Raw genomic sequence first — 16,212 nt, 5'->3', positions numbered from 1 at the left:
TGGTTAATGTTCAAATGCGCGATCACTTCCAACACTGAACTACTCACGTTCCTCTTGAATTTTCACAATGTCTCTTTGACTCAAATAAGAATCTTTTTTGAAAAAAACACACATCTTTGGGGAATAATTAAATATCCTTCTACCCTTTCAAATTAGGATGACGGCTGATGAAAGCTCTCATGCAAATCTTCATGCTAACTGTAGGCACTGAACTAACAATTCTGAGAGAAAGCAGGGAATACATTGTTTGTTTCTTTATAAAAACCTTTTTGGACCTCTTAAAGATGCATAAATGCGATTTTAAAGTCTTGTGCAAGCCTGCTGTAATGTCTAAATTCTTCTGTCCCTGAGCTCATCTCATTTTCTGTCATTGAGCCAGAGCTGCCCATTGAGGGTCTGAAGTTGGGCATCTCTGTCCGTATGTGGACACCAAAGTAAGAGCTGAGGAGGAGCCACCACCTCTTAGACTCAGTTCAGATCCTTTTTCTGAGCTCCCTCCACATAAACCAAACACCTTCAGAGCAAGCACTAACTTAAAGTCAGCACCTTGTCTTTTACGTTGGCAACTGAGACCCTCCCTACCCAAGCTTTACATTGCTGTAAGCGAAGGTGTGAACTTCACAAGCTGTTGGTTGTGTTGGTATAACCCTTGCATGGCCTTTCTTGGCTTTGCCGAGGAACCACAAGCAACAGCTACCCTTGCTGTGTCCACCTGGGAGTTATGTCACAGTGATGGTGCCAAAATTTCCATGCGAGTGAGAGTGAAGTCTGAATTCTAAGTGAGGTGGTCTTCATTCCCCAATACTGATGACTTTGAATCGCAGAATCATTTGGGTTGGAAAAGACCCATAGACCATTGAGTCCAACCGTTAACCTCACACTGCCAAGCCCACCACTAAACCATGTCCCTGAGCACCACATCTACACATCTTTTAAATACCTCCGGGGATGGGGACTCCACCACTTCCCCGGGAAGCCTGTTCCAGGGATTGACAACCCTTTGGGTGAAGAAATTTCTCCTAATATCCAATCTAAACCTCCCCTGGCACAACTGGAGGCTGTTTCCTCTTGTCCTATCACTTGTTACTTGGGAGAAGAGACCAACCCCCACCTGGCTACACCCTTCTTTCAGGTAGTTGTAGAGAGCAATCAGGTCTCCCCTCAGCCTCCTGTTCCCCAGGCTAAACAACCCCATTTCCCTCAGCCACTCCTCACTAGACTTGTGCTCCAGACCCTTCACCGCTTGGTTGCCCTTCTCTGGACATGCTCCAGCACCTCAATGACCTTCTTGTAGTGAGGGGCCCAAAACTGAACCCAGCACTCGAGGTGTGGCCTCACCAGAGCTGAGTACAGGGGGACAATCACTGCCCTGGTCCTGCTAGCCACACCATTTCTGATACAAGCCAGGATGCTCTTGGCCTTCTTGGCCACCTGGGCACACTGCTGGCTCATATTGAGCCGGCTGTCGACCAACGCCCCCAGGTCCTTTTCTGGTGGGTGGCTTTCCAGCCACTCTGCCCCAAGCCTGTAGCGTTGCCTGGGGTTGTTCGACTTCGTCCTCATTGCCCTATCCCACCTCTACAACAGTGTAATGCTCAACCATGGGGTGTTGAAAGAGTTTTGCACCATTATAGCATCTCCAAATTTTTGTTCACCATCCATAGGAAGGACAAAAGGCCAGAAAGTGTTCAAGGCCAGGTTGGATGGGGCTTTGGGCAACCTGGGCTAGTGGAGGGTGTCCCTGCCCATGGCAGGGGGTTGGAACTAGATGGGCTTTGAGGTCCCTTCCAACCCAAACCAGTCTGGGTTTCTGTGAACATACAGGACAGTGAGGATGCGAGGTGGGCCTAGAAGCAGACAGCATAGGGTGTGTGAAGTCCTTGTGCCCACCTGGATATGGCTGAGTGCTAGGCACGGGGAGCAGCTGGGTGGGCACCTCTGATGCATGGGTGTCGTTGCAGAGCCTCAGAGCATGCCGCTGCTCGCCCGCTCCCCCAGCACCAACCGTAAATACCCGCCTCTGCCCGTCGATAAGCTGGAAGAGGAGATCAACCGCCGGATGGCAGATGACAACAAGCTCTTTCGGGAGGAGTTCAACGTGAGTGCCTTTGCTTCTTTCCCTTAAATCCCGCAGGCTGCTGTTGGCATCAGGCTTAAGATGCGCAGTGGGGAAAAATCTGGTCTCACTTCACAGAGCAGGGACAAAACGGCCGGTACATCAGAGAGGAGTGCAGTGGTACCCATCTTGGGAACAGCACGTCCACCCAGGGGTAACTGAGTCGATAAAATAACGGTGTTGGTACTGGACACCATGCTTCAGAAGACCTTACTTGGGAGCTTCATGGAGGGAGTGATGGTCTGCCCAGTCCTCAGGAGTTTCTCAAAGGGCTGTGAGGTGGGAGGACCCATTCTGGTCCTAAATCTACTGTGATGGTGGGCAAGCCACTACTCCTCATATTCGCTACAGAAAATAGAGCTTTGCTAGCAAGCGGTGTTATGGGGTTATGTTCTTCTGGGGTCAGGAGGTGTCCTGGATGCCTTTGGGTCTTCCAGAGCTTCCCTGCCTGCTGGTTTCCTCCCAAATGCTGCCTCCCTCCTCCCAGTCCTCATGGCTTAAATCCACAAACAGCCAAAACAAGAGCTCTGACAGCGACACAGAAATGACCCCTCCTATTTCAATGAGCTGTTAACCCTGAAACAGAATGATGACAATTTATAGGACAAGAGCTGGCCATCAGCAATGAGTAAGAATTCGGGTATTGTGCTTATCCCACGGTGCCGGAGCATCTCTCGAGATGGCTTCAAGCTCTTCCTGACGGTGCTGAGCTCTGCAACTTCTTGTGACGATAAACCTGTTTCACCTCGGCAATACAAAAATGCAAAGCGCGGTAATGAGGCAGGGGACAGAGTTAAATAACCGACTGGAGTATCACAGCATGTAACACAAGAGCTGCTGAACTACCTGGACCCTCCATCAGCCTAATTAACGAAAGAAAATCCACTGTCATCTGCAAATCTGTAGTCCAAGGTGTGATATGGCAATATGAGGATGATGCGAAGATTTAAAAAAAAAGCCACTCGACTTTCTTCAGCTGTTGCACAACTTGATACTCTTGCTGGCCACGCTTCGATGAAACTAAATAGGTGCAATGAATGCTCGGGGAGGGGGATTTTGGGGGTTATAAATACTCAATTGCCTTGAAGATTTCCGTTGCCGAAGCACGTCTGTCCTGTCAGCTGGGGGAAGGGATGGCGAATCCCTCCGATACCTTCTCATCCTCTTCGCTGTTCAAAGAGGATGTGAAATAACGGTGCTGGGGAAGCACCTCCTCTGCTCGAGCGTGAAACCCGGCCGCTGTGACCGGGACAGCATCGCCTGTGACCGCAGCAACCCCTGACCTGCAGGTCCCCGGTGCCGCTGGGTGGAGAATAACTCCCTGGGGGGGTATGGGAGGGTGCGTGGGTGCTCCTTCCCATCGCTGGGTGTGCTGGGGCGATGGGGGCTTGGCGCAGGGGGTTTAATCAGGTTAGCATCGCTGTTAACGGAGGAAATCTCAGCAGGAACCTCCATGAGCAGAAATGAGCTCCTTGATCCCTGGGCTGGTGGGTTTGGTGTTGGAGGCTTTGCTGCCACCTCGTGTTCATGGGTCCCGAGATTCCCGTGTCACGTTTCGGAAGGGATTTGCTCTCTCCAGTCCAGCCCAGGCTATTTAAATAGTCACCTTGAGCTCGGTGGGGACAGGGAGCAGTGGTGGGGTGGAGGTGAAGGGTGTGGGTGGTGGGGACACATCTGAAGGGGTAGGAGGACAAGGGGTTGCTGCTCACTTCTCCTGGAGGCCGGCAAAGGGTGACCACCCTCCAACGGGATGCTCGGACGCGGCGTGCACCGACACACCGGTTGCGTTGTGGTTACTGCCGTGCCATGAGTGAGGACATTATGGAAAACTCCCTCTTCTGCCATTGCAGGCTCTCCCAGCATGTCCCATACAGGCCACGTGTGAAGCTGCTTCCAAGGAGGAGAACAAGGAGAAGAACAGATACGTGAACATTTTGCCCTGTAGGTATCAGAGCTGGTTGGGCTGAGGGAAAACACGGCCCGTGCTACTGCCGGGGTTCCCCATTCCTGTTTTTGGGATGGATGAGGACATGGATAAGCTCATTTCACCTCCCACATGGGTGGCTGCATCTGCTTTATCTTTAGATACCTACTAGGAGGAGCTCCCTGGGGCCATCAGCGGCCAGGCCTTGGAAAATGAAATGGATGGGAAATGCCGAAATGGCCAGCTCTTGTTGGGCAGCATGGGGCGGCGGGCTGGCTTGGGAGCTTCCTCAAATGTGTGCGCGCTGCAAAAGAAAAACTTCCTTGGGCGAGGGTTAGCATCTCTGCAGGCTTAAGCGAGAGGATTTTGGGGGCATAAAGGTGTTTGTGTACATGGTGGGGGGACCCAGCGAGCCCGGGCTCTGCTCCAACACCCGGCTTTCTCACTACGCCAGATTTCAGCTATTGTGGAGCGGTTTCTTTTTAATGCAGAGTTTTAATTTTCCTCCAGATGATCATTCCAGGGTTCACCTGACTCCTGTCGAGGGGGTTCCTGACTCCGACTACATCAACGCCTCCTTCATTAATGTGAGTGTCGTGATTCAAAGGGGAAACCCCCGCTGGCTGCGCCCCGGCCGGCAGTAGCGTGGGGCTTTTATGGGGTGTGACTTGTGCCTGGGAGAGGATGGTTAAGAGACTGCCTCCTACGTTAACATCTCCCCAGCTCCTCCAGAGCAATAAATTGCACTGTTTTTTGATCTCATAACCTTTGTGTGGCGGTGGTAGAGCCCACTGTGCTCTGGTCCGGGTCGTGAGCCCAGGCAAAAGTGGTTGGATAAGAGGCTGAGATCTGGGACTCATAAATTCTGGCTGTATCTCTGCCCTTTCTCAGCTGTTTTGCCGTAGTCACATCTCTTCCCACCTCTCTTTTCCCCACTTACGCTCCTTAGGGTGCTGCAAAGCCAAGCCGGTTGGTTTGGCAGGGCTTTGGGAACCATTCCTGCAGGAATTGGGGATTTCTCGTTAATGGCTGATGAGTGTTGTGGCTGGTTAATCATCGGTACTTTCCAGCTTGCAGGGCTGGATGTGGGAAGGGGATGAAAAAGAAATCAAGCAACACAGCTAAAATAGAAGCAACTTTGTCCTGCTGTGCTCCTGGGAGGAGATGGGTCCTATATGATTGTCACCGTGTAGCTCAAATAAATTGGAAGGGTAATACAAAGAAGTAAACTTTGAAAGAGATGGAGGCACGTGAAGAAAAGCAAGACCCAGAAGAGCTTTTTCCTTTCCTCAGCAGTAAATAAATATCCATTAGGAAATACACAGCATCAATTCCCATGAGTTCAACAGCCCAATCTCCCAAAGATTAATGCTGATTTTCATGTGATGCTCTGGATGCAAGGTCTGACCCCAGCAGAAGGGCTGTCGGGTACCACTTCAGTAGTGCTCTGTGCCACAAGTGGGGTCATTCACGCATTACGTGAGCGTGGGGAGTGTTGCTTTGGGGCAGGGACCCTTTGCACAGGGATTTTCCATTATTTCTGCCCTGCTGTCAGCACCTTTTCTCTCCTTGGAGGCTGCAGCTCCTCCTCTGCGTAGCAGGGGGAGTGAGCAACAGCACAAGTGATGGCTCTGGTTATGAATGATGTAGATGCATTTCATGACTTGTGTTAGACAAATGCTCGTCTTTCATTTGCCTTCGTTTTTCTCCTTTTCTCTGTAGGGGTACCAAGAGAAAAACAAGTTCATTGCTGCACAAGGTAAACGCTCAGTTATCCCTGTAGCTCTGTCTGGTGCCAGTTGGGCTGGGGTCCTTCTGCTCTGCGGAGCTGTGCCAGTCTAACCACAGCACAGCGCCTTGCGGAGCTCTCCTGGTCAAAAGGGGGCTTGGCTGGTCCAAAAAATGTTTTTTTCCGGTCAAAGACCAGTGCTGGATGTGTTGTGGGAGGAAGAGGAGCTCTACCTGTTCAATACCGATTGCCGAAGGGTGCCAAAGCGTTTCTGTCCTGAGCCTTGTCCTTCCACCCTGGCCCACAGCTGCAGGTGGTCGTGATCTCTGGAAATATTGCCAGTGAGCTGCTTAATTAAATTCCCCAAATCTGTTAATACAGAGACCACCACGCTGATCTGGTTTCACTTCTGCTCCTTTTTAAACCTCAGCAGACAGTAACGTAGGCTTGTGCCCTTGGAGAGAAATTTCACTGTGGTCTTGAGAAGGGAGGCAGGACTATTTAGCTATTGAGAGCAACAAGCATCACAAGTCTTCCCAAGCTCAGTTGCCCCCAACCAGTGCATCACCAGCTTGGATGCTCCATCCGTAGCCCTCCAGCTCTTGCTTTCCTTGTACCAGTCCAAACACATCCCTAAAACCAAGATGCCCACTGGCAGGAAGGTTCATGTCAGCAGAAGGGGGTTATCTGACCATGGGAGGTGGTTTACATTTCCACTCTTGACTTGCAAGTGGGTTAGGACATCGCCTGCCGGTTTGCCTGGAGAAGGAAGGCTGGATCAGGTCCAGCAGCAGCACCAGGCTGGGGTAGAGCTTTGGCTCTGCTTTTCCCTTGGCTCACCCTTAGCCTCAGGCTTGGCAGGGGAGGTCTAGGTTGAGTCAGCTCCTTGCTGGCAGGCAGCAGGTGACTGTCCTTGGGCTATGTTGAAAGGGCATCCTGTGGTTAAAGCACGAGGCTCGGGGACAGGACCTCTACAGGGTACCTGTGATGGCCACAATTGCCCTGGGTGACCTTGGGCAAGTTGTTTCCGTGCTCCATTTGTCTGATTTCCCCTTCTTGGGCTAAAAATGAAATTCCTGATCATAAAACATATCCAAAAAGCCCAGCTATTGTGTGATAGGATTGTTCCTTGGGTTACACAACGTGCCCAGACACCAAAGCACCTCCCGTGCTGACATATGTTGGTGAAAATGCATTGCATCATCCACCATGTGTGACTTCACACGCTGGGTTTCCGTTTGGTTGATCCCAAAGACAACGTTTCTTTTTACCTTCCCCTTAGGACCAAAGGAAGAAACCGTGAACGATTTTTGGAGGATGATTTGGGAGCAAAACACAGCGACAATTGTCATGGTGACCAACCTGAAAGAGAGGAAAGAGGTAGGTGCCAGAAGGCTTCATGGGCTGGTATCTAACCCAACGTCATCCGAATCCGGCACTTCTCATGCCCATGGGCCTATCTTGGAGCCGATCCCAGGCTTGCAAGGGACCAGAGCTCACCTGCGCCTGTTTTTTCTCCCCACAGTGTAAATGTGCTCAGTACTGGCCGGATCAGGGCTGCTGGACGTACGGGAACATCCGAGTGTCCGTGGAGGACGTGACCGTCCTGGTGGATTACACCGTGCGGAAGTTCTGCATCCAGCAGGTGCCGGGGCTCGCGTCTTCCATCCCACCCCATCCCATCCCTCCTTTCCACTCTCCACGCTGTTCATTCAGCAGGCACTGGTGCGCTCCTCAACTCCTCCAAGGTGCCGTGAGAGCTGACTTGGGATGCAGTGACCCCCAGCATCCATTTTTAATCAGAGCTATTAAGAATTTACTCATCTGAAACACCTGGGAGCCCATTCCCAGTGGGTACCAGCATGGCTGTACTGAGAGCGGGGAAGCTGATGGATGCCAGGGCTGAAATTCAGTCCTGTAATACTCCAGCACTTGCTGTTACCAGTGTTGGTTCCTGCTGTCACCCACAGATACTTAATGCCTGCAAATAATCAGACTGATCCCATGAGCCAAGACAAAATCCAGCGCCGTATGCGTTGCTTTTGATTGCTCTCCCGTCTGTCATTACATTTTCTTGTCCTCCAAGGAGGCTCTGGATGCTTTAGTCGCTCTGTTTGTTTTCCTGCTGCTCTCTGAGGCAGGCAAGGCAGAGCTGGCGATTGAAAACCTGTCTGGACCCTGAGCGGGGTTCTCCTGAGCCTCACCCTTCGCTCCAACGGCCTGGACGTGGGTGGTTTCCTCCCCTGCCTTTAATTGAGGATGCTGTGGGCAGAGGTGTGGGAAAGGATGGGGCGGCAGATTCTGTTTGAGCCCGCTGGGAATGAAATGCAGCAGCTTCTGCCGGGTTGGAGCCGAAACCAGGCTGGCATCTCTCACCCGGAATGTGATGCTGGGCGATTAAAATGTCATGGGTTTTGAGACTAATTTGGCGCCAGAGCCCAAGTCTGTGCCCTTTAATCTTGTGGACGCTAGTGCTTCTTAAGCCGTCCAGCTCACCCTTGGGGCTGTAGCTCCCTCTCTGCCCTTGCTGTAGGGGAAAGAAGAGAAATCTGAGTATTTATCCTCAACCTGAATACACGTTTCCCCTTCAGGTCGGCGACGTCACGAACAAGAAGCCTCAGCGCCTGGTGACTCAGTTCCACTTCACCAGCTGGCCCGACTTCGGGGTCCCCTTCACCCCCATCGGGATGCTGAAGTTCTTGAAGAAGGTGAAGACGTGTAATCCCCAATACGCAGGAGCAATAGTAGTGCACTGCAGGTACGTCCTGGGCATTTTTTATTCTTTTTATTTAACTTTACCATATTAAATGGGAATGTTCCACATGGGAACATTCCAAAAAATGCATCTGAATTGAAGGAACTTCTTGGAATCAGTGATGTGATGGTGTTACAACTCGTGTTGAGTGGTCTTCATTTGCGTTAACTGGATGCCAAGCGAGCCAAGCTAAGCACCGCTGCTGGGCATTGGTGGCATCTCCCTTGGCTCTCCGCTGCCCTGGGCACGAGAGGGCAGCATCCCTTGCTGCGAGAAAGCAGTACGCAGCTGACAGTGTGCCTTGGAGCAAGGGCCATGATGTTTGACCTCACGTGGAGCGGTTTCAGGCACAGCAGCAAGCCTGAAAAACCTCACAGAGGCTTTCCGCGTTTCAGAAGGGGAAAGGCCCGCAGTTAAAGGCAGAGACGATCACATTTGCAACCTCCCAAGTCCATCTTTCCAGCTTTCTTCTCAGGAGGCAGCTGACAAAAGAGCTTTGTCTTTCCCTAGCGTCTGCTGGCCTCATCTTTCTTCTCCTCCTTAATGGCTGAGTTACCAGCACAGACACAAGGCTTCCCCGTGGGCTCACCTTCGCGTGATGGAGGGTGACTGGAAGGGCAGCGGGCAGCTGGTAGGAACAGGCGGCCTGCGAGACTCTGGAAGCCGCAGCTGGCTGAGGTTTCGCTTTGGCTCACCCTGCGCGGTGCTCCGGTCGCGGCGGTTGCTGGAGATGCCGTGTGCATCTCTCTGCAAAACCCAGGTGACACTGAACGCCAAGCTGAGGACCTCTCTCATCTCCAAAACAGATTTTGCTATTTACCCACTGCTGGGAAGCGTCTGGCTCGCTCCCTGCTGCTCTGCAACAGACTCCAACGCCAACACTGCTGCACTGACCGCTTGTCCCCTCTGCTCTTTCAGCGCCGGGGTAGGACGCACGGGCACTTTTATCGTCATCGATGCCATGCTGGACATGATGCACGCGGAGAGGAAGGTGGACGTTTACGGCTTCGTGAGCCGGATCCGGGCTCAGCGCTGCCAGATGGTACAGACGGATGTAAGTGTGGCGCTGCGGTTTCGTTTGGGATTTACTCGCTGGAGTTGGATTTCATGCGCGCAGTCGGTCCCAGCCTGCAGCAAAGCGTACGTGAGGGTTGAGTAGCATCCCTCATTTTGGAAGGGTGCTGCATTGTTTCGCTGGGTCCTGCTCTTTTTAATCCCCTTCATAGCATCGTAGATCTGGGGTCCCCAGCACAAGAAGGACATGGACCTGTTAGAGTGGGTCCAGCGGAGGCCGCAAAGATGATGCGAGGGATGGAGCACCTCTGCTATGGAGACAGGCTGAGAGAGTTGGGGTTGTTCAGCCTGGAGAAGAGAAGGCTCCAGGGAGACCTTAGAGCACCTCCCAGTCCCTGAAGGGGATTATAAGAAAGATGGGGATGGACTTTTTAGTAGGACTTGCTGCAATAAGACAAGGGGCAATGGTTTTAAACTAAAAGAGGGGAGATTCAGACTAGATATAAGGAAGAAATTTTTTACGCTGAGAGTGGTGAAATGCTGGCACAGGTTGCCCAGAGAGGTGGTAGATGCCCCATCCCTGGAAACATTCAGGGTCAGGTTGGACGGGGCTCTGAGCAGCCTGATCTAGTTGAAGATGTCCCTGCTCATTGCAGGGGGTTGGACTAGATGTTACAGGTCCCTTCCAACACAATGATTTAGGTTGGAAAAGACCTGTAAGATCACCAAGTCCCACTGTTACCCTAGCACTGCCAAGCCCACAACTAAACCATGTCCCTAAGCACCACACCTACACGTCTTTTAAATCTCTTCAGGGATGGGGACTCCACCACTTCCCTGGGCAGCCTGTTCCAGGGATTGACAACCCTTTGGGTGAAGAAATTTCTCCTAATATCCAATCTAAACCTCCCCTGGCACAACTGGAGACCGTTTCCTCTTGTCCTATCACTTGTTACTTGGGAGAAGAGACCAGCCCCCACTTGGCTACAACCTCCTTTCAGGTAGTTGTAGACAGCAACAAGGTCTCCCCTCAGCCTCCTGTTCTCCAGACTTGGAGAAAGTTTTATGTCACATCAGCTTTGTGTCTTGTAGTCAGTAAGGTCCCAGTCCCCATACAGCAGCAGACAGGTTGTTATCCACTTTTCTGGGGTCCCAGCTGGGTGCCATGTGCCCAGTGAGCATGGGTGGGCAGTGGGGTGGTGGGTTTGCTGCCAGCACGTGCACCAGGATGCGCTCGCTGAGTGTGGAGCGGAGGCTGATGGCTTCTCCCTGCAACCCTTCCAGATGCAGTATGTGTTTATATACCAAGCACTTCTGGAGCACTATCTCTACGGTGACACGGAGCTGGAGGTGACCTCATTAGAGATCCACCTCCAGAAGATCTACAACAAAGTGCCAGGGACCAGCAGCAACGGGCTGGAAGAGGAGTTCAAGGTGAGAGTGGTTCTTGTCCTGGTGGATCTGCTCGGATGGTGCTGGGCTGCAGGGACCACCATGCACTTGCCTGGTGTGGGGTGGCTCTGAAAGCTGCCTTTGCTTCCGTTCTTCTGCAGAAGCTCACTTCAATCAAAATTCAGAACGACAAGATGAGAACGGGCAACTTGCCGGCAAACATGAAGAAGAACAGGGTGCTTCAGATAATTCCATGTAAGACTTGTTTGTCTGCTTGGGGAAAGAGTGCCTGGTGGGTGAGGGGACCGTTTGGGTGGTTGTGGGGACAGGAGTCAGGCTGGAGAAATGGGCCAACAGGGACCTCATGAAGTTCAACAAGGAGAAGTGCAAAGTCCTGCCCCTGGGGAGCAACAACCCCAGGCACCAGGATGTGCTGGGGACCACCCAGCTGGAAAGCAGCTCGGCAGGAAAGGACCTGGGGATCCTGGTGGACATCGGATTGACCATGAGCCAGCAAGGTGCCCTTGCTGCAGAGAAGGCCAGTGGTGTCCTGGGCTGTGTTAGACAAAGCATTGCCTGCAGGTGGAGGGGGTGATCTTCCCCCTCTGCTCAGCGCTGGTGAGACCACACCTGGAGCGCTGTGTCCGGTGCTGGGCTCCCCAGTACAAGAGGGACATGGACAGACTGGAGAGAGTCCAGCCAAGGGCCACGAAGATGGTGAAGGGACTGGAGCATCTCTGCTATGAGGAAAGGCTGAGAGAGCTGGGGCTGTTCAGCCTGGAGAAGAGAAGGCTCCAGGGGGTCTCATCAATGGCTGTAAATCCCTGCAGGGAGGGTGCAAAGAGGACAGAGCCAGGCTCTTTCCAGCGGTGCCCAGTGACAGGAGAAGGGGCAATGGGCACAAACTGAGACGCAGGAGGGTCCCTCTGGACATCAGGAAACACTTGTTGACTGTGAGGGTGACCAAGGACTGGGACAGGTTGCCCAGGGAGGTTGTGGGGTCTCCATCCGTGGAGATATTAAAAACTCATCTGCACACAGACCTGGGCAACCAGCTCTTGGTGGTCCTGTTCAAGCAGGGGGTTGGCCCAGATGTCTTCCAGAGGTCCCTTCCAACCTCGGCCAGCCTGGGATTCTGTGAGCACTCAGGTGATGTTGAGACAGAGGCATTTGTGCCCCTGGTACTGGGGTCACAGACTGGCTGAGGTTGGAAGGGACCTCTGGAGTCATCTGGTCCAGCTCCCTGCTCAGGCAGGGAGAGCATGAAGGGACGGGGCAGAGTGAAGGGCAGGTGGTTTTTCATGGCTAAATACGATGCTGACCCTGGGGTTTTCTCGCTTTCATTCCGACCTGTCCCTGCCATGACTTTTTCTCAGCAGGTTTATGCTGCCGAGGCTTTCTGCCCTGAGGGAGAAGGGAGTCCCTGTGTTGAGCAGGTCCTGCCCCTGGAGTCCTCAGCATCCCCTTCTCCTTCCCCAAACCCAGGCATGGCAGAAGGCAGAACTGATTCTCCTTGTCCCAGCTGGGTGCTGTAAACACAGGAGTCCCCTTCCCATATCTCTGTCCTCTCACCTAGGGCTTGGTGACTTCCCAGCTAAAGCCATGCGTGGTTATCAAGGAATCATGCTTTGAAGGTGTTCCCCAAAACTCAGATCATTTCGCTTCTGTTTCAGATGAGTTCAACCGAGTAATCATTCCGGTGAAGAGAGGTGAAGAGAACACAGACTACGTAAACGCTTCCTTCATTGACGTGAGTCTTCTTTAATTTCTTTCCATCTTCTCCCGATGGAAACTCTTTACCTCACGCTGCTTCCTATGGAAAGGATCTGTCCCAAAGCACTCCTTCTCTGGGTTTCGTAAGGCTCTTTCCGCTTGGCTTTGCTTTTGTCACCAGATGGTGCTAGTTTCTTTCTCCAAGAAACCCTTCTGTATATACAGTTTCCTTGTGACCCATGGATGGTGGGAGACAAGGGCTGGAGCTCGAGCAGAGCCTCCAAATCCTGGTCTCGCTTCTGCAACTCCAGGCTCTGCCAATGCCTTTGGAGAAGCGGATGCACGTAGCCGTGGAAATGATTGCTATAGGGCACTGTTCATTTGGTCAGAAAACATCCACTAGATTAGGCGATGGAGCAGTACACGGATCCCAAAACCCTTGAGAAAAACCAGGTCAATCCCATTATACCTGTCTGGGTGACGGGAGGAGGCGAGGCAGAGAGGTTAAGTGCTTTCCTCACTCCACGGAGGAGGTAAGTGATTGCACATCCTTTTCTCGTGAGTAATCCTGTTGACTTCAGGAGGACATCTCGTATGAGTATTTATCTTCGTGCAGTGATGCCAGCGCTGGCTAAGTGACAGAGCCCTGCTCTTTTCTAGCCCAATTCCTATTTTCATCTCCTAATGGCAGCGTTGGGTTGGGTTTTTTCCCCCCCCAAAGGGTGATTACTGCCATGGGTTGAACCAGGAAAACCAGTTTATTCCCAGTTATACCATCCCAAATTAATTGCTCCCTGAAATCTCTTTTGCTGGGTCCCCGCGGGTCGCTCTGGCTGCGTGAGCATCCGACACAACGCAGCCGGGAGCAGCCGCCTTATTCTGCATCGAGATCGGAAAGCTTAAATGTCACGTAAGCAATTTTTGTCAAGGATTCAATTTCCTGCCACCGCTGAACTTTGCTTAAATGACAGGCTCCAAATGACGAAGCATCTTTAGTCACAGTCTGCAGCGAGGGCACAGGGGAACGTCGGACGTTTTTGGAAACAGAAGCTCTTTGTGATTGCAGAAGAGCCAGAGTCACCCAGATTTACTACTGGTTTTTGTAGATCATCGAATGGTTTTGGTTGGAAGGCACCTTGAAGATCTCCTAGTTCCATCTAGTTTTGCTCACTTCTTCCAAAAATCCCCAGTAAAAATCATACCTGAAGTACCTGGAGCTCAGGCAAGGCTCTGCTCCAGCACTCAGACTTTGCAACACGGCTTAGAAGTGCTGGAAACCCAAATCTTTCCTCACCAAATGGATCAGGCCATGCATGTGTAGGGGATGTGATCTTCCTCCAGCTGCTTGTCTTTAAAAACAAAGCTCTTACCACGGTCAAGCGCTGGCTGATGGCACCTCAGCTGCCGAGCAGCGGGGTGGGATTGCCCATGCGTGGGGACGTAGCCCACCGTGAGAGCAGGTTTCTCTGCCCAAGCTGTCGACGTTCACCCGGACAGTCATGATGCTCCCAAAATTTAACTGAGCTCAGTAACCCAACCGTGTCCGGGAGCGTTCCTCCCACTGCTCCCAGCGTCCAGGCGCCGCCGATTCACCGCTAACCCTGTTTCCAAATTGCAGGGTTATCGCCAGAAGGACTCCTATATCGCCAGCCAAGGACCGCTGCAGCACACGATAGAGGACTTCTGGAGGATGATCTGGGAGTGGAAATCCTGCTCCATAGTGATGCTGACGGAGCTGGAGGAGAGAGGCCAGGTAAGCGCCTGGCGATAGCCACATTTAGGCGCCAGCAAAATAAATCAGCGCGACCCCTTAAAATCTCCCGATGGCCCCGGCACCGCCAGCGCCACACGTTGGGTGCCGTTTCACCCCTTCTCGGGCAGGAAATGTATTTCAGCCTCCTAATACAAAGAATCCAGTCGTTTGTAGACCCAGGGCGGGGAGATGTTCAATAAACCAGCTCTGGACCCTCAGTTCTCAAAGCGCCCTTGGGTGCAGCAGGCAGCTCCTCTCCAAAGCAAGCCCGTGGGATCCCACCTGGTATAGGCAGCTGCCTGCCCCAGGAGAAGACTTCTTCTATTGAAGCCCATGGGAAAAATACGGGGGCTTCACTCTGTCTCCTCCTGTAATGCTTTCTCAGGAGAAGTGTGCCCAGTACTGGCCGTCTGACGGCTCCGTGTCCTATGGAGACATCACCGTGGAGCTGAAAAAAGAGGAGGAGTGCGAGAGCTATACGGTGCGGGACCTGCTGGTAACGAACACCAGGGTAAGAGTCTGGCCTTCTCCCTGCGGGGAGCTCTGAGACCTCTTGAGTTTGGCCATCACCAACCCTCGCTGATGCTCATGGTGCTTTGCAATTCCCTCTTGCAAGTGCTGAACCTTCCCTCTGGCATCTTAAGCTCCATCGTCTCCTCGTCATCCCAAAGCAATGTCCATCCCCTGCAATCCCACCTTGTTCCCCGCGATTACTTCCCACCCCTGAGGGTTCCTGCCCTGCTGATCACTCCTCACCCAGCCCCTCTGCCCTCCTGCCACCCCGCAGCCCTCATCCTCCTTCTGCCTTGTCCCTGTGCCCACCACCCACCTCCTGCTCCCCATTCCCCATGTCCTGCCCTGCTCCATGCCGCGGGAATGCCTCCCCTTCCACAAGCGGACAGCTTTCCTAAGCGGATGGTTTTCCCAAAACCCTGAGCTGGTGGGTTTCTTGGTACGGGTCTCCCACCAACCGACTGACCTCGAGCTGTGCTCTTCCACCAGGAAAACAAGAGCCGACAGATTCGGCAGTTTCACTTCCATGGCTGGCCAGAAGTTGGGATTCCCGGGGATGGGAAGGGAATGATCAACATCATCGCGGCTGTGCAGAAGCAGCAGCAGCAGTCTGGCAACCACCCAATCACTGTGCACTGCAGGTAAAGCCCGGGTGGAGCAGAGCTTGGCCACCCCTCCAAGGGGACCTGCTCTACAAGGACCTTGGGAGGTGGTCAAAGGTCCCTCAGAAGACTTGGGCTGGGCAGGAGCAGCCCGGGCAGACGTGATACGGGGTTTTCCTGCTCGGCTAAGCAAAGAGGCTTCAGGCCCGTAGAGCATGTCCTAGCTAAACTGGGAGAGGCTGGGGCAGCTCCTCGGGTTCTCCGGTGGTTCCCCTATGGGTTGTCCCCTGAGCAGAGCCAACACGGTCAGGACGGATGGTTTCCCTTACCTTCTGGTTCCTCTTTGCCAGTGCCGGAGCAGGAAGAACAGGCACCTTCTGTGCGCTGAGCACTGTCCTGGAAAGGGTGAAGGCAGAAGGGATTCTCGATGTCTTTCAGACGGTGAAGAGTTTAAGACTACAGAGGCCGCATATGGTGCAGACACTGGTAAGCACAGCTGAGCTCACCCCACGTTCCTCTTGCCACCCCAGACCTCAGCGGGAACGGGCTGGGGACTCAACGTTGAACAAAAACTTCCTCAGCTGAAGGTTTTCTCTCTCCATGAAAGAGTAGAGGATGGAAGTGGGTCAGGAGGTATCTCCCCTGCCTCCTGTTAGGACATCTGGAAGAGTGGAGCTTGGCTGCCTGAAGGCATCAAACCC

The 16,212-nt window shown here is 52.9% G+C and overlaps 1 protein-coding gene across 8 annotated transcripts in view; it reads left to right on the top strand.

Annotated features, from left to right (window-relative positions):
• Window positions 1–16,212, top strand: part of PTPRA (protein tyrosine phosphatase receptor type A) — a 126,797-nt gene that overhangs the window by 109,460 nt on the left and 1,125 nt on the right. For all 8 annotated transcript variants that reach the window (XM_054825578.1, XM_054825577.1, XM_054825582.1 and 5 more), the window contains 15 exons: window positions 1,962–2,098; window positions 3,967–4,057; window positions 4,551–4,627; window positions 5,763–5,799; window positions 7,052–7,149; window positions 7,295–7,414; window positions 8,361–8,527; window positions 9,443–9,578; window positions 10,823–10,972; window positions 11,092–11,185; window positions 12,604–12,680; window positions 14,262–14,396; window positions 14,782–14,907; window positions 15,399–15,550; window positions 15,862–15,997. In XM_054825578.1, the coding sequence (XP_054681553.1) occupies window positions 1,962–2,098; window positions 3,967–4,057; window positions 4,551–4,627; window positions 5,763–5,799; window positions 7,052–7,149; window positions 7,295–7,414; window positions 8,361–8,527; window positions 9,443–9,578; window positions 10,823–10,972; window positions 11,092–11,185; window positions 12,604–12,680; window positions 14,262–14,396; window positions 14,782–14,907; window positions 15,399–15,550; window positions 15,862–15,997 (1,733 nt within the window). The remainder of the gene's footprint in view (window positions 1–1,961; window positions 2,099–3,966; window positions 4,058–4,550; window positions 4,628–5,762; window positions 5,800–7,051; window positions 7,150–7,294; window positions 7,415–8,360; window positions 8,528–9,442; window positions 9,579–10,822; window positions 10,973–11,091; window positions 11,186–12,603; window positions 12,681–14,261; window positions 14,397–14,781; window positions 14,908–15,398; window positions 15,551–15,861; window positions 15,998–16,212) is intronic.

The sequence above is a fragment of the Grus americana genome, chromosome 4 (genome assembly GCF_028858705.1).
Source record: "Grus americana isolate bGruAme1 chromosome 4, bGruAme1.mat, whole genome shotgun sequence".
NCBI classification, from domain to species: domain Eukaryota; kingdom Metazoa; phylum Chordata; class Aves; order Gruiformes; family Gruidae; genus Grus; species Grus americana.
This window is presented reverse-complemented; position numbering and strand designations above follow the sequence as displayed.